The sequence below is a fragment of the Strigops habroptila genome, chromosome 6 (genome assembly GCF_004027225.2).
Source record: "Strigops habroptila isolate Jane chromosome 6, bStrHab1.2.pri, whole genome shotgun sequence".
NCBI classification, from domain to species: domain Eukaryota; kingdom Metazoa; phylum Chordata; class Aves; order Psittaciformes; family Psittacidae; genus Strigops; species Strigops habroptila.
In genome coordinates, this window is record NC_044282.2 from 25228325 (window position 1) to 25246250 (window position 17926).

Sequence of the window (17926 nt, forward strand, 5' to 3'; positions counted from 1 at the left end):
AGGCAGCTTAGGGAAGACTGCAGCTAGGGTAACTTAAAAACCATGCTGGATATTTTCATAGATTTATGAGTACAAATTACCAAAAATCAAGTTTTATTCCCACAGGAATTAAGTTTCTCTCATATATAGTATCACTGTGATAGTAAAATCCTAACATTAAGTCCCAAACTGCTTTAGTTCTAGATCTAAAGAACAAACATTCTGAGACGCAAATCAGAATCAACTTGCCTGAGGAAGCCCAAAGTCTCTACCCTTGAAGGCTTCCAGAATCCAGCGAATGAAGCCAAGCTCACCTGACCTAGCAGTGGTGACAACCCCACTTCAAGATGGAGGCTGGACCAGGTTTAGCCTCACAGAGATCCTCCAGAGAGCCCTCCCAAGCACCGTTCCTATTATCCTATAGATTCCACTATGTTTTAATAGTTAAAACAGCCCTACAATTATAAAGACTACCATTAAATATTGTATTTGAAGAGTATTGACCCTCACAAAAAACCCTGCTCGCTATGGCAGACCAAAATGGAAAGCTTACACACCCTCGTTCTTACATAATCATACCAAACCGGGGAAGGAATCAAACACGCTATTCAAATGAAGTCATGCAGCATCCCAGTATTAATCAAAGGACAAGAAAATTCAGTGACAATTAAATTGCTTTATTGGTATCAACTCATCTTTAATCAGCACTTTAGTTTCATTTTAATTCCAGCAATGATTACAACAAAATGAGGACATGATTTTAATTCAGAAATGCTTAATTAAATGATCTTGGGCATGATGCAGCCAACAGCCAGCTAGTCTGGACAAAGAGACCTGAGAAGACTGTAACACACATCAGCCTGTAGGAAATAACAATGCAGCATGTATTGCAATCACTAAGATCACACCACTCCATCTTAAAAATAGCAAAGCAAGAAGGTAAGCAGTTCATGCAGAAGGAAATAAAAAGACACTTATGCTAAGGAAATTCACAAACCAGCTTGTTAACCCAACAGAACTTAATGACCTGTAACTGTGTCTGAGAACTGGCAAGTTAAGTTAAAAGTTGCAGAGAAAGTTCCTTTGACAAACCTTGGACCAAATTTCAGCTGGATTTAGTATCCAACTTATGATTCTGGACATACCTACAACTCAAGAGTCCAACCCTCACCTGTTTCATGTATTCATCTGACAAACCTGCCTGCTACTGAAAGCAAGGACACTGGTGTAAGGACGGATCATCTTGGAACCTGGAGTACTTACAGTCATGCTCAACTCTTCAACTAACTGGCTTGTAATACAAAACAAACCCCTTTAACTGTGCCTCTGGTTCCTAGATAAGCAGTTACTTTTTCTAAAGACATTTAATACATTTGACAGACAGTCTGTATCCTATTAGTACAAGCACAGAGGCTGAAGTATCAGAAAGTCTAAAAACTGTCAAATTGTTGTCTACACAACACATAGATGCCGTATAGTCATACTTTTTTCCCCTCTAAGAAGGGAAAGTCTTAAAAGAATTCTTAAACAGCAGCTGGAGATCCATGTTAATAAGTGTGCAGAAATGCAGAGGGAGTGCACAGTTAAGCTAAGGAATCTGTTTCTTTCCAAAATTAGAAATTGAATATAGAAATTAATAGAATATAAATTCTGATTAGAATTCTAGAGTTCACCATTTATAGACTGGTTCTGTTAAAAACACCATTTCTGAAATCATTTTGGGTAACCAGCTTCCTGGGGAATACAGTTTGCCTGACTTCTTTTCAAAAGCTTACTGTAACACCTATGCCTAGGAAAATGTTAGCCAGTAAGCTGCTTTTTCACTCAGCCTGTGCATTGACTCAGCAATTTGTATCTGAACAAAAGATTAGTTTCTTCTCTATGTATTCAAGTGATCCTTTAAAAACTGAATTAGAAAAAAATTCCTAACGTTTGGACACACAGAACACCAACCTAGGTAAAAGCTGCAACATTAGTGTTTCTGGGAAGCAAAATAACAAGGCTTAAACAGACTAACACACAGGAAGGACAACTGGCACAACTTAACGCATCTACTTATCTTATGGGATATCGGAACGAACAGGTTTGAGAAGCCAGTTCCTGCACAAGCAATCCTCAGTGCAAACTTCTCAAGAGCTTATGTGGTTTGCACACAACCAGTTCAAGGTTAGCTTCATTTACTGCTTCACAGTACCAGGCATGCAACTTTGTGGAAAAGATTCCCATTGCGTTAGGTAGATTTATACAGATCCTTCAGATGAGTTAGGCTACTGCAACACCTTGTGTGCACACTGGTACTGCCTTAGAGTACAACTTAAAAAAGGAGCACATGCATTTTTCTGCAGTGGTTTAAACATGTTAAACAAATAAACATTTAGTTGCTTTCCAATTTGTTGATCAATGACTTCTCCACACCTCCAAAACTGTTAAGAGGCAGGTCAATGCATTTCAGGACAATCAACCTTTATAGATGCCATTTACATACAAATGGTTCTCCTCCATTGCTAGCAGTTACTCTTGTCAAAACCAGGCAAGCTTCCAAACATACAACCTTCGTTCCAGTGAAATCAGCTCAGATTTTAAGCCTCTATCTTGTCTCAAGAAAAAGTGACTGGCCAGATAGAAATGCTTCATAGATCTGATCCAGCCTTTAATTACCAAGTGAACAGAGCTTATTTTAGAACCAACATTTCCAGGTAGATGTCGTATTTCCCCTATAAAGGATATTACTTTAACAATACATAGAAAATAACTGACTAGGATCTAAACACTATCTTTTATTCAACACCGCAATTTAAAGACAACATATTTGACATCTCTCTCCAAAGTTCATCCCCATATTGAATACAGCAAACATTACAGCTAGATGAAATTGCACATTTTTGACAGCAATGATACTATTTGCTTCTCCTAAAGCTTCCCCAAAAAATTCGACATTTCTTCAGCTACATGTTTATCCAGCCCCTTCTGGGATTTAAATACAGCATCTCCATGAAGTCAATCCTACTGAGAGAAGTTGAATAAAGTTTAATGTGATGCACATGCTCCTATGCCAACTCCAGATTCTTTGTTAGGTTCTACTGGGTTTATCTGCCCCTCTTCTTTTAGCTTCACCTGTCTAAAGTCTTCCCTGACTTCTTCGAGAAGACCTGGCTTGAAAATGACATCCAGTGCTGTCATTGCCAAAGCTTTTGCTGTGCGCAAAGCATAGAACTGAGCATTCTGTGACCCTGCAGAAAAGTAGTAAGAGAAATTTCAGGTTAGACTACTACTATTAGACACAGACCACTAGCATAAGGCATATTCTATAAGATCTTCAAGTTTCAATTGCAAGAACAGTTTCCTAAAAATCTACTTGCAGGAAGTATGTCTATTTTCTGATGCCTCAAAACAAATTTTCACATGCAAGTACTTAACTTTCTGCTACTGACATAAACAACTAAGACTGAAATCAGAAAAGTAAGTGTTCACATTTTCCTTTTTAGAAAATGCAGAGTTTTATACTATTATCTCTATTACATTCCAGAGTATTGTGCTTCAGGAGTAAAAATTACTTCCACCTTTTGGCTCATGTTTAGAAGCTCTTCTGAATATGGTGCTAGGGATAATCATTCTAATTTCTTCTGTCTAGATGGCATATTAAGTCAGGCTTTTAGTACAAGGAGTGGTCATCCTTCCCATATACATTTAGCTTTAAACACAAAAATAGAAATTCTACATTTTGTCAGCTTTTTTCTGCAACTCTACAGTTCACCAAGTTAATTGTTTCAGGGTCCACATTCAACTCAGATCCCACCATGCTTGAAGAAGGCAACTCAGTTTCACATGTAGCCACTTTCAGATCTAGTACTTACACTTTTATACATTTACTACATAGTATCTTTGAATACCACAGAAGCATGTGAAAGCTTTAATCCTCTGGAACTTCAAATAATTTCCAGATTTGCTGTAGTGAAGAGTTAGGAACCAGCCCCTACAAGGCACAAGGGTTCCAAATACAAACCTGTAGCCCTTTTCGCTTCCACTCACCTGCAGCTTCTGTGTACTGCTCAGTATGGTTCAGTGCATCGGAGCCAATATAAAAATAAGGATGAAGCCCAGGGACTACAAATGTAACATTTCCAAAGTCTGTGGAACCTAGAAGCAGCATAGAAATTTTCTTAATGAAATGTTAAAGAGCTCTGAATGCTGCAAGAAGATGTATGATAGATATTATCTCCAGCCCATATCTAAAATGGAATATCCTTTACCCCAAATACTAAAGTAAAAGCATTTCTAGTGAGTCATCCATACAAAAGTCTCCCATCACCAAGATATTTTCCCTAACTAGTAATCTTCAGATGCTGCTCTCCACTGTGCTTATGATCAATAATCAGTTACTGAACTGCACGGAAGATTTACCAGCATGTCCCTATTCCATTTACTGTTAAGTTTTTATCAAGCATCTCCTGATAGTAAGCTGTTAATTCAGAAACAATGAAAGCCACAAACCCTGTGAGTTTCAGGCAGTTCAGCTATTTTCCTGCTACAGCCCACTTTTCACCAGTATGCAAATATTCAGCATTAGATAGTGGACTCTGAAGTAGGAACAATCTATCTTTAAACAAAACCAGATTGAGAATAAGTGTTTTCTTCCTGTGCCTTTTGATTATTCTCAGTTATGGAAACCTCAGCAGCACAAACACTCTTGAAATAACAAGATCAGAACTAAACTCCAGACAAGATGCAGGTGCTTTATAGACATAAAATTCTTGATAGCAATGCTGCAGATTTTAATGCTTTCATGCTTAGCATTTTTGGTATTAGCTAGTGATAGTACCTATCTCACAGTATTGCCTTTTCTAATGATTTCGTCCAGAAGCAGTAGATTCTTCATAGTAAATCATGAAGAGTTTGCAAGCATCCCCATCTCCCCTTTTTTTTTTTTACCCAAACAGGCAACCCACTCACTGTTTGTTAGAATGACATTTAGAAGCCAGAGAAATAGAGAAATCAACATATCAATTACTGTGAAATTCAGATATCAAAAGAAGCATTGTTTCATGGTGGGGGAAAATAGGGATGACCAACTAAGATCTCCTTGAACATTTTTTCAGGCCAATCAGAGCTGCAAGATATTTTTTTTTCCTTTAGCAATGGCATTATATAGTCACTTTCTTTAGATACAAAGTTATTTTCAACACATTAGGTAGCCTCCGTATCATGGTACTTTAAGGAGAGAAGATATTGCTAATGCCTTAAGATTCAGTAATGAAATGATTGAAGAATACAGATTTTACTTGGAAGCATACAGTTATTAAAAGTGAGTCCACAGAGCCTACATTATGTGATCAAAGAGGACAAGACTAGCTCGCTTTTTGCTCTGCCTATAAATGGAAGCAGCAATGCTTGTCCAAACCCATTATTTTTTCCCACAAATTCAGTAGGCAACTCTTGGCACAGCAACAAGTTATTTGAATTTTCAGTAGTCTACACTACTGTTTCATTCTTTGGACAGTCTGGAAAGACAAGCCAGAAGTCTAGAAGTTCTGCCTACTCCAGACTAGGCCAAAGTTCTAAACTTGCTTTACTGAGTCCTAATACACGAACTGCTGGAAAGACTCTGTTGGCCTTTTTCCCTGCTCTCATTCAGCAAATGAAGCCTTAGAAATCTCAGTGCATCCCAGCTCTTGGTCATGTAATTCCACTTAAATTTATATCCATATCCAATCTACTACTAGTCCACAAGTTACTTTTGCTGAATGTAAAGGATTTAAACTTGGTATTTTCCAGTAGGATGAAGAGCTTACCAAGCCAAAATCCACACAGCTTTTCATAAAAATGTGACAGCCAAATCTTCCCTTCTTTCAGAAAAAAATGTTACACCTTTGGTGGTATTAACCTAGTGCCATGTTTAAAACATCAGGTACTCCAGTGGTTTCCATACAAACATCTGGAACTGTACGCTTGCTAGAGATGTACCAATCAGTATTCCTTCTAGAGGCATAAATAACTGCACAGTTATCAATGCAATATATAGACTTGTGCACTATCTTCAACAGAAAGGTAGTGAGGTTCCAGCCTCTCAAAAATATATCCTGAAGCTGACACAGAAGCCTCTTCAAGTCACTGAGCATGTAATGGAAGTCAGTATTACCACAAACATGAATGGAAGGGAAAATGCAGAAGATTCTATGAAGCATTTATATACAGCCTCAAACTTCAAAAGTGGTATTTACAAAATATACTGGCTCCTTAAGATCATCTGTATCAGTCTTGTTCACAGGAAGCCAATGAAGCCCATGAATGCTAAAAATAAAGTTATCAAAAGAGTGGGTACCTCAACTGAGGCATGCTAAACTAAGCCATCTGCTTTGGGAGGTTATCAATACCCTGGAGTTGAGCCACCCTCGCAGCAGAAGGAGAAACAGGTTATGGCACCTGGTCAGAGCTAACTCAGATTCACATTATCTCACATCATCATGTCTGTGTGCCAAATGAGCGGAGTGTGCACAAGGCACACATAATGTAGTACGATTTGATGGACTGAAGGAATTCTTTGTGATGCTTAGCTGCCTAGAGCGATACCTGTGAGCAGACCGATACTAATACCCATGTAGAGGTGGCAGCGAGTATGCTCATCTGTTAACGACTTTTCTGCTGCACAGACATGGAGAAGCAACTGAGCTATCTTCCTTCCCTTTCAACAGAAGAAACTGATATCCTAAAAGAAAACATTGAAAACCATATGAAAACTAAACAGAAATAGAGGTCTTGAAAAAGATGAGACAAAACACTCAACCCCCCCCCAAAAAGGGTAGCATACAAAATTCCACTCCTACGTCTCTAGAGATTGTGCTTTGTTATCACTCCTGAAGCCCCACTGCAAAAATTCAGAGGAGCAGCTGTGGAAAGAAAATTCAGTAAAGCCTACTGCAGGGTGAGAGAAAAAAAGCGGTTGCTCAAGCACATTTTGACATTTGACAAGCAATTTAAGGACAGGACAGGCACATGGGGAGTTTCAGTTTAACCAAGTTAACAGTTAACATTTTGCATATCATGTAAGTTACATATGAAGGCACTACTACAATTAGGTATCCGTACTAAGTTCATTAGAAGCCCTCTGAATGCAAGATCACCAGTATTCAGCATCTTCACCCTTAAATCAATGTTTAGAAGGAAGCAACTATCAGAGGTCCAGAAAGTTTCACTAAACATTGTAACATTCCTCAGCCCCTTTCTTAGGCTAAATGAGCAATGTAGTAAATCTTAGTCACACCACATGGAAGAAAAAAGTTTACAGAGAACTCTGTCCCCAAACACCAAGATCTCAACTGTCCAAATATAATCTGCATTTAATATAGAGAAGATTAGTACTGCAATCAAACTAATTAGAGTAACAATTTTTTACTGAGAGCAATCTTTTCCTTCTAACCAAAGAGAAAAACCTTTGACATGAGTGGAGTAAAAATGTTTATATATACAGTTATGACCAGTAGCGAAGATTATAAAATATCATCAGCAGGTTAAGACTTCCAATAGAACTCCTGCAGAAAGATTCCAAAAAAACAAGTTATGGGTAATGAGAAACCCACCTGAGCTTTCAAGAATTCACATTCCTGTTACTATAGCTTTGAGAGATCAAGAAAGTGAAATAGTTTGAGACACAGTCAAGACCCTGAAGTGAACACCTACTTCAACAGTACCCTTTGGAAAACTAATCTGTTGAACTCATGAACTTGAATTAGAGGCACAAAATTACCTGTTAATGGAAAGAGGTTTAAATTAGGGTTACTGAGATGCTTAAACTTCCACTTAAAGTCTCTTCAAAAACTCCCTCTCAAGTATTACTCAGATGCTAGCCAATTTGTTTATATGTAAGCTTGGAAATATTATTAAATAACGTTCATGAAAACAAAGTCCAATCTCCATTCACTGCAAACTAAGATCCTGTATTTCAAAACAACAGAACGGGCTGCAATTCATTACACATCCTCAATGCTCTCAAGTAAGACTGTTCTTAGCTTTCCATCCTCCCACATCTCCCCCCAACCAAGCTGTTTCTTATTTGAAATATTTTCAGAAATATTATCAGAAAATTACTACTGTTGGGAAAGCTTCCTAACTTCTACAACGAATACAGAAACACAGGCCAGAGGTATGATCCTTTTACAGAGCTTCAACTTTCTAATTTGGCTTTTTCCTCTGACCAAGTTGTGTTTAACCTAGCTCTATCCCATTCTTTTATACATTTAAGAGTAGGTCAACTTAAGCTTAAGTCGTAACAAAAAATCCAGATGGAGTTACCTGACAAACCATTCAAGATACAGTCTTCTGATATAAATTCTATTCCAAGCTTCTTTCCATTCTCCTTGTAAACTTTCTGCAGGCTCTTATTTGGAAGCACGTTGTAGTAATCATTTTCACCACCTTTTATTTCCACCTAGACGAAAAACTTGGTATTATTAGAAATTTTTCTCTAACTCAAGCCAGTTTAATGTAAACAATTTAAAGACCAGAATAAGCAAGTACATATCAATACTTTAACCCCCTGTCAAACCAGACATAAATGCTAAGTTTCTTTCAAAAATTCAACATTCTGCCAAGTATTACCCTTGATCAAAACACAGCTGGTGTTCTATCAAGCTTGCACTAGACAGCCAAATTTCAGAAGCATGAATTTCACTGATATCATCTTCGAAAATAGGCAATGCCTGTAACTGACTAATAATTTCCACTGCAGGTATTATTAAACTACTCAGAAATCAATTTAGGCTTTCACTAAATTTAATTTACTATTGTTTAGAACATGTCCAGTGACTACAGCCCTATTCATAAATGACTTCACACCAGCAAGAAGTTTGAAAACAGATGTAAAAAACCCATATCAACATCAAATTTCAAAAGAGATCTTAACTTTCTGAAATCCTTTTCTAGCTAGAGTGGAGGGGCCATACTAGTAAACAGCATGCAATGCCTCAAATAGACCTTAAATCTCACTAATTCAGATTCATATACACCATACCTATTTGTTCTGATGAGCACAGACATTCTCTTCACAGCTGTATTAATCAAACCTGTAACTACAGAGCAGGTAGAACCACGTATCTTAGCAATACACTGCAAGGTAATCATATTGCTGGAACTAGCTACAGGAGACACTTCCATTTACTGAAAGAAAAAAGTAAGACTGCTAACTGAATCACAGAACGGTTGAAGCTGGAAAGCACCTCTGGACATCATCTTGTCCGACTCCCCTCCTCAAGCAGGGCCACCTGGAGCTGGCTGCCCAGGACCATATCAAGGCAGCTTTTGAATATCTCCAAGGATGGAAATACTAAAATCTCTCCAGGCAAACTCTGCTCCAGTGCTCAGTCACCACAGCATAAACATCAGGAAGAACCTTGTTCACCATGAGGTGGGTAGAGCACTTGAGATAGGTTGGGGGATTTCATCCTTGGAGATGCTAAGAAGTCCACATGGCACCAAGCAAACTGCTCTAACTGGTCCTCCTCCAAACAGCAGCTTAGACTAGATGACCGCCAGAAGTCTCTCCCAGCTTAGATTCTTCTATGATGCTGTGTCATTCTATTTATAAACCACAGCTTGCTTTCAGGACACACAGCAACAAAATAACAAATAGTATATTCCGGCTAAACACCGTGCAGACAAATGCTGTTAAGCTTCAACTTCCTATTCTGGCCTACCTTATCTTCATATATTAAACACATGACCATGAATACATTCTTACTCTGCATCCTGTGGCCAGCGCTGCAGATTTGAAGCAGTTCTCAACCTTCTCTATCAGAACAGAAAGATCTTTCATTGAAGGGGCACGCAAGTAGAACTCCAGCTCAGTGTAAGAAGGAATGATGTTAGGTTTCACACCACCATTTTTTATTACACCTGCAGAAAGGGAAAATCACATTATCAGTGTTAACTACAGCTGCTTGATCTTCAGCCCTGTCATGAAACTCTTTGCTAAAGAACTAAATACATAAACAAAAAAAATCACATCAGCTGAGCATGAAATAAAAGGAATGTCAAAAATACAGTATGTGGACAAAGTTTCTTCATCCCATCAGATTAAGTGGAACATGTATATGTTTTTCAGCACAATTTCATTGCATTCTTTGGTTAGACATCTGTTATAAACCTTAAAGCCAAACTACCATTTGTAATTAATCCCCTGAAATGCAATGCAGAGTCATAAAGCAAGATGGCTGCCACTGAAAGAAAATTTGGTTATAAAGGGTATCTTTGATTCCAACTTTTAAAGGTTTCCAACTTATTTTGCCAGTTTGGAGAGAAATTCAGTAAGTTGCACTGCTCAACAATACTGGAACAATGTGCATGCTGCAGTGCACAGAACGTTCATTAAATTCCTCGTACTAATTCTTCAGAAATATTGGAACGTATAATATAGGTATTTTATTCCAGAGTGAAGTCTGAGCTGAAACTATTCCCTCAATGAAACATGTGCCAAGTACATAGTTTCAATTATGTCAGAGCCTTAAAGTCTAAATATTTCAACAATAAACATTGTAGACTTCAATTCAACATTAGATTTCAATGCATTAACATAAATGCTAGTTGCTTTCAACAGGTGCTTGGTTCCCTGGCCTCCTACCCTCAATTTATATATGTGGAGTAAGACTTGTTTTCTGTAGAACCTGAGAAACTATCTACTTTAAATGGAAATACTGCTCAAAGCTACTGATGCATGTTGCTGAAACCTGAAACAACAGTACTATCAGGAGGCAAATGGCCAACAAATCTTTACTTTTGGTGCAGGAAAGCTATAAAGACTATGAACTCCCTCTCAAGTAAAACTTTTCCACTCTCAAATATAGTAAAAGTAAACAAAGTGCTGATTTAAACCACTATCAGTACTAGTCCATAACAGAAGGAACAGCACAGGAAAGGAACTAGCAGGCAATCATGCAAATTTGCATGACACATTGTCATGAGAAAATGTAACATTTTCTCAAAACAAGTAGCTCAATGAGTAAATAACTTTCACTTGTAAATGGAATTGGATAGAGTCTAAGAGTATGTTTACCCTTACATTTCAAAGCAGCTGCAATATGGACTGGGCAGCTTAACCAGCTTAAAAGTAGACTGCCTGCACACTACTAATAGCACACAGTTTACCGTTCCAGATGGAACTTTTTTTTTTCCCCACAACCTGTTTAATACAACTTTTTAAATAGAAAAAGAAATCTACATTCCTGTATTTCAAGAGGGCAACATTTACTCATGAAGTATCAGACAAACTCAAACCAAAAATATTCAGGTACATAAAACATGGCTTAGAAATTCCAGACTTCAAGTAATGGAAATTATTTCAGTTTCTGTTAGTGGGTTAAAACTAAGATTTTTAGGATCACTTCAGTCAGCCACTGCTGTTACAAGAAGTCTATAACATGAGATATTCAACACACTGTTGTAAAGAAAGCACCCCTAAAATTGAATCTCATCCTGGCTGCTTATACCTTCCCAAAAGTATTTAAAATATTTCCAGTTTGAAAACCAGGTTTATGACAGCAGATGTATCGACACAGTAATCTAAGTTTTGCTGTATTCTGGGAAGGGTTACCTCTAGGAGGCTTGTTTAGATACTTAAGTTTTTGCCCACCTTATCCATGTATCTTTTAGAAACTATGAAGAAATTATTTAGGGGTTTATGCTTAGATTCAATAGAAGACTCAGCATTTCCAGCCTTAAACCTGCAACACATGGCTTTCAGACACCAGAACTCATAATTAAGTATCTTGTTTCCTACAAAGCAATAGGATAGAGAGGCTATGCCCGCTGTCTGAGATTCATTTGGGTATTGCTGCACATCAGAATTGCAAACAGCTAGGGCTTTCAGACTCCATCCAGATATCCTGGAGAGAAATACACACATGTATTATACAGCACAAGCACCAAGAGGCATAATTATTAGCTCAGAACTTCTGTATGTGTTTTAAGCTCACAACAAGTATTCCAAATGAACAGTTCTACATTCAGAAGTCCTGCAGAAATGGCAAACTTTCTTAATTTGAACCTGGAAAAAAGTTGTGTTGGGTGCAATAAGGGAAACCTGGGTTTACAGATGAAGGGCAGCTTCCATGTCAACTTCTGAAACTTTCTCACTGTACAAAAAGAAATGCGTGATGCTGAAGGAGTATAAGTGAAGCTTAATGGTTAACATGTCTAATTGCAAGAGAGACTTTTCTACTCTGAAGTCTAACAGATATTAAATACTAGAATCCAGTGAACATCTAGTTGATTGGGCTACTAACTAGAACTACAGGTTTCTGCCATCACTTGGTTTTGTACTTCAGCAAATAAATTTCAGTCACTCTAAACCACTGCACCCTTTCAATAAATATCATATAATTAATGGAACGTCTACTTAAAAAATTATGCAGTAAGTAACACCTTTTCAGAAGCATTTAATCTTACACCTTTGCAAAAACATGTACATTAACTTTAAGGAATTCAAGGCCATGTTCCAAGATAAACTTAGCACTTCTTTTTTTTCTTTCTGAACTGCAACTTCCAAGTGCAAAGACTTAAAAATTGCCCAGCATCTACCTAGGTACCACTGTCCTCTTTGGAATCCGACCTATAAACCTATTTTCAGAAGTTAGTTCTGGACACTGACATGATTTTAAAGGCGATAGAAAGCTATTTAAAAGAAATTGTGCTATTTCGTAATACTTGAAGTGACTATAATAATATAGTGCAATAGTGCAATACTTTCAACTGTGGGATTTTGTAAGTTAGTATTTCAACAGCCTAAGCTCTTACTTGCTAGACATTAGATTTAATGAAGATCTCACCATGAACTCTCCAGGTCGGTTTCATTTGCTGTCTTAAAACAGACAGATTGTTGTATGCAAGAACAGCAGCATCTAATGCATTAACTCCTTCCCAAGGATAAGCAGCAGCATGAGAAGCTTTTCCATAGTATTTCACAGTCACGCTAGGAAATAAAAGGCATTGCTTATTTGTTTTCCATTCACTGAAAAAACCCTCTAAAATAAAAAGTTCCTTTTGTTCACAGAAATATTTAAGTTTTGTGCAGAAGAACACCAAACAATTTGCCTGGCACTACACTGGTGTAAAGTTGAAGCACCTCTGAGCACAGGAAAATGCTGAAAGATTTCTAGAAAACCAATGACATGTAACACCACCAAGAGCCAATCGGGCAAAAGTTACCAGTAATACACCATATACAGCCTCTTCCTGAGAAGTACAGGCTTCACATACTAAATTTCTCCAACACTTTTTTTTATACTGCCTGACTGTTCTGAGACTTAAAGTTACTAACATTTTTCTCAGAGGATAACAAACCCTTTTCTCTGAATCAAAATTAGAAGTTGCCTTAATTCTTGTCAAACATACATATGTGTACAGTATATAAGGCAGCAAAAGTACATTAATAACATCACATATCCATGTCTAAATAACAAAAGTCAAGGTCCAAAAGTGTAGTAAAAGCAAAGACTAGTATAAAATACACATTACTGTGCTACAGCAAAGATATTCTTTCCCTGTACACCTCAAAAATGATGGTGGAAAGAAATCTAATGTAAAGGCTATCCTCCGACCTCATAGAAGTCAAAATACTGCACCTAAACATACACAGTAAGAATTCATGCTCTGCTTCATCTGAGGGCCATTTATATTAGCCCTACAATTTAATATTTCAAATTAGATGAAAACTTTTTACATGAAAGGCAAATATTAAATACTGATCACTACATAAGATACTGCTATTTATCAAACACACAACTACTAGGTTTTTACCAGTAGCAGAGATTTTAACTAAATCTCTTTGTACTCAATACCCAGTCTTTCACATAAAAAAATAAATCCATCTTCAAGCTCAAAGAGTTCCCCACAACTTGTCTCTTGCCAGAGAGGACCAGCCTAACTTGCTTCTCTTGCACAAATGCCAACTTAGCCACTTATCCTGATCTGACCCCTCACACTGTGAACCATGCTGTGTTAATACCAGAACTTAAACACTGGACAGCGAAGAGGGACACAATGGAGTGCACTGTTGCAGCAGAAAACACCTCCTGCTACTGCCTGCAACCCAAATTAAGTATGCCCTTTTCCATTCCTCCTCATCCTCCAAGACATCCATACATCCTATTCTGTAAAGCATGAGATCTATTCAAAATTTATTATCATTATGAAATCAAGATAGAAAACTTATCTATTAAAATCCCAAGTATTAGACTGCAATCTGTCAAATCAACTCACAAAGGCAGCAGGACAGATCCCTGGGTACTCTCCAATAAAAAGGGAGAGAAGGCAGCAAAGTCAAGCAGAAAGTCATGCTGCAATTTTTTTTCCCCCCTCACAAGAAACTTGTGCTTCTTATTTAAAAAAAAAGTTCTTTCAGCATTCCTTTTCTTGTCCTTCTATTGCTACACAAATGTCACATACTCTCAGAAAAACCCAACAGATTTTGGTGAAAACAAAACCACCCTAAGCCAGTCTAAGAGTATCAGCAGAAGAATCTAGATCCTGTTTGACCAACAATACATAGGCAGATTAAGTGAAGGATAAGGAAAAAAGAATCAGCAAATTCTGGCAGGTAACCACCACAATTACCCCACTGTGCTAATTTTACTTCAGACACAAGCCAACTTTCAGAGGTTGCAGATACAGTAGTACTAGCAATTTAGTGAGTAAATTCCTCGGAAACAACTAAAGACCAATTACAAACTACCAAAACAGCCTTTGTACCTTTGGAATCTCGTAATTACATAAATCATGACAAACTCAGTATTCCAAGCTTTTGGAGGTAGTAAGTTGTTTCACTCTGCACTTCAATTCCATGCTGCCTCCATATTCCCGTTTAAAGGTTATCTAGGACTTAAATTCTACAGCAGAGTCCCACATTCATCACCTTTGAAGGGAGATTTCTGAATCTTACTAGATCAAACTCAAAAGGCTATTGCAAGAGTTGAACAGAAAGACAAAACTATCAATGAAAACTGCATTTTGAAAATTATACAGTCTTACGGTACAGTAACCAAAAAGCAAGTTAGGATAACTCTTGGAAGGAGATTACAATAACCAGTTAAGGCTCTTCAGAAACACAGTGATGGAATGTAACAGACACAGCTGGGTAAGGAAGACTCAGTGTTCCTAACCTCACCTGTTTTACCATAAAAACTTAGCAGTAACAGAAGCACTTTCAAAACTGATTAAAATAAAATGCATAGATGACTACATGACTTGATGATCAAGAAATAAAGGAACTATTATCCATGAGATTCCCTCCAGTTACTTTTTTTTTTCCTTTTCCTTAACAGCTGAGACAGTATATTTTTAAAAAGAAACACCCAGAAACATCAGAAGAAATAATGGATTTTTGGCACACATGCAAGACTATCCCAGTGCAGTCAGGGATCTTTAACACTAAGCTGAACACTGCACTTCGGAAGAACGGCTCAGAGTGTCCAGAACCTGGCTCCTTAGCTGACTGCAAGCACTTAGCTCACCTGAAGGGCACCTGCAAGGTCCCCAGCCCTACGTTCAGCCCCTTCCAAAGCAGCTCCCTTACTAAAGGAGGAGAGAAAAGACTAGTCACAAGCGAGCCCGTTCCACCTGACCCTGCTCACTCACTCACTCGTGCTCGGCCACATCGGGCAGGTAAGCTGCGTTTTCTTGCGAGGGGTGTGCCATAAAAACCACATCCAGGCCATCAAACGCTCCAGCGTTTATCAGGTCTATTTTGCCTCCTCCTTGCTCTTCCGCAGGCGTGCCCAGCACCGTGATCTGCAGCACAAACGCAGACAGTCAGGGCCCGCCCGGCCCTCGGGGACCGAGGTCGCAGCCTCCGCGCCCGGCGGGGCTCTCACCTGGACGGCGGCGGGCGCCGGCTGCGGCAGGCTCTCCAGGGCGGCCTTCAGCCCCAGCGCGGCGGCGGCTCCCACCTCGGCGATGAGGTTGTGCCCGCAGGCGTGCCCGATGCCGGGCAAGGCGTCGTACTCGCAGAGGAAGGCGACGCGGAGCGGGCGCGGGCCCTGTGCCTGGGGCGCGGCCGTGCCCCACTCTGCGCGGAAGGCCGTGCCCAGCTTGTAGCGCGGCTGCACGGCCCAGGCGGCGCCGGGCAGCTCCCCGCTGGAGAAGAAGCGGGTCATGGTGTCGTGCGCCTGGTGCTCCTCGTAGGCCAGCTCGGGCCGGCTCCAGATGTCGCGGCTCAGCTCGCCCAGCCGCGCCGCGTTCAGCTCCACGCTCTCGCACGCCCGCTGCTTCAGCGTCTCCAGCGCCGGCAGCGCGGCGGCGGCGGGGCCACCCTGCGGCGGGTCCTGCGGCCTCATGAGGGAGCGGCCCCAGAGGCACCTGCCCGCAACACCGGCCCCCACCGCGACCGACCTGCCCGCCGGCGTCAGCCCCGCGTATCCACCGCCCCCTTTTATCGCCTCCTCCGCGCCGCGGGGCACGCTGGGAAGCGTAGTTCGTTACCCCGGCAAGACCCGCGGGCGGCGCTCCGCTAGAACTACTGGTCCCAGCGCGCCCAGCGGCCCGCCGAGGCGGGGCCCGCCTCAGGCTGTGCTGAGGGCACTGGCGGCCGCCGTGAGAGCGCTTCGCACCTTTCGTCGTTGTACTGTGGCCGCGGGCTCGGCGCGCGTCTCGCACACACATGTCGTTACCATCAACCAAGCTGAATTCAGCCTGCACCCTGTGTGCCGGTTTCCAGAGGTCGCATTCAAGTGCGAGATCTGCTTTAACTCTGCAGGGCTTGTATACCAACGCCCGATTTTCCCCATCAGCTCCTTCATTTTTTCAACGAGAAGCCCTCTCAGCCTGGATTTTGTTTCCTGCTTTGTGGGGTCAGTCTCGTCTCCCAAGTAACAAGCGATAGGACAAGAGGTAATGGCCTCAAGCTGCGCCAGGGGAGGCTTAGATTGGATAATAAGAAAAATGTCTTCACAGAGAGGGTGCTCAGGCATTGGCACAGGCTGCCCAGGGCAGTGGTGGAATCACCGTCCCTGGAAGTGTTCAAAACGTGTAGATGAGGCTGTTTGTTAGCGACATGGTTTAGTGGTGGACTTGGCAGTCCTGGGGTAAGGGCTGGACTTGGTGATCTTAAAGGTCTTTTCCAACCTAGTGGAGTCTGTGATTCGTTTAAGCACGGTAAAGCTGATGCCACCTGCAGCACTGCATGCACAGCATGAGGGCTGAACCTCTGCGCCATCCAAGTGCAGAAAGTTCAGCTCTCTAGGGAAGCCTTGGACTTGCTGCCCGTGTGCCACGTGGCTTGTGGACACGGTTCTGTCCACAAAAGTCCAGCCACTAATCCAGTAAAAGTCCAACCAGCCTGTGGTTTTGCTGGCTTTCATAATGATCGGATGCATGGTTTTGTGTTTTGTTTTCCCGAAGCTGTTGTGCAACAGGGCATTTGTCTAAAATGTGCGTGTATCACTGCTGATGGTTTATCAGAAGTTGGAATGGGTGTGAAGTGCTCAGCGGGAGTTTTTAGATACAAGCCAGATAGCAGGGACCTTGCCTATCTAACTAACCCATACCTGAAGTCAACAGAAACAAACTGACAAATTCTGCTGTTTTTCCCGTATCCATTTAATTACCAGCAATTCACTTTTTGTTAATTTTAGTCATGGTTTATCCACTGTACTCTTTCCCCACGACTTCTCTGTCACCTGGAAGGTGCTTTGCTTTGCTAAACTGCAGGTTTCCCCTCTCCACATAGGATGGGAGAGGTTCTTTTCCTAGTGGCACCCAAACCCTATACCCTCTTGGTCAGTCCAAGCAGAGTTCAGGTTCCCATGCCTTATATTTGTCACAAGCTATTTTTACTCTTGTAACCCACTCTGGCAAGTATTGTGGTTGTGGCCAGTTCTTTCCCTCTACTCTGAATCCTTCCAAGTGGAATAAAGCCATCCACCCAAAAATACATGTGCTGAACTTTCAACTACCATGTGGGTACATG

At 40.4% G+C, this 17926-nt stretch overlaps 1 protein-coding gene across 6 annotated transcripts; it reads right to left on the reverse strand.

The window, feature by feature from the left end:
- Window positions 1-635: 635 nt before the first annotated feature.
- Window positions 636-16363, reverse strand: PM20D2 (peptidase M20 domain containing 2). 6 transcript variants are annotated; one of them, XR_003991874.1, is made up of 8 exons: window positions 15834-16359; window positions 15602-15750; window positions 12792-12934; window positions 9710-9864; window positions 8266-8401; window positions 6547-6682; window positions 4009-4116; window positions 636-3209 (listed from the first exon to the last, which is right to left on the reverse strand). XR_003991874.1 is itself a non-coding variant. In XM_030489792.1 (7 exons), the coding sequence occupies exons 1-7, from the start codon at window positions 16293-16295 to the stop codon at window positions 3007-3009; spliced, it is 1356 nt and encodes a 451-aa protein (XP_030345652.1). In that variant the 5' UTR covers window positions 16296-16363; the 3' UTR covers window positions 636-3006. The 6 variants fall into 6 exon arrangements, 2 of the variants coding, with proteins under 2 accessions (XP_030345652.1, XP_030345653.1); XR_003991873.1 differs by having other exon boundaries at window positions 4009-6087; XR_003991872.1 differs by having other exon boundaries at window positions 4009-6682.
- Window positions 16364-17926: the final 1563 nt, after the last annotated feature.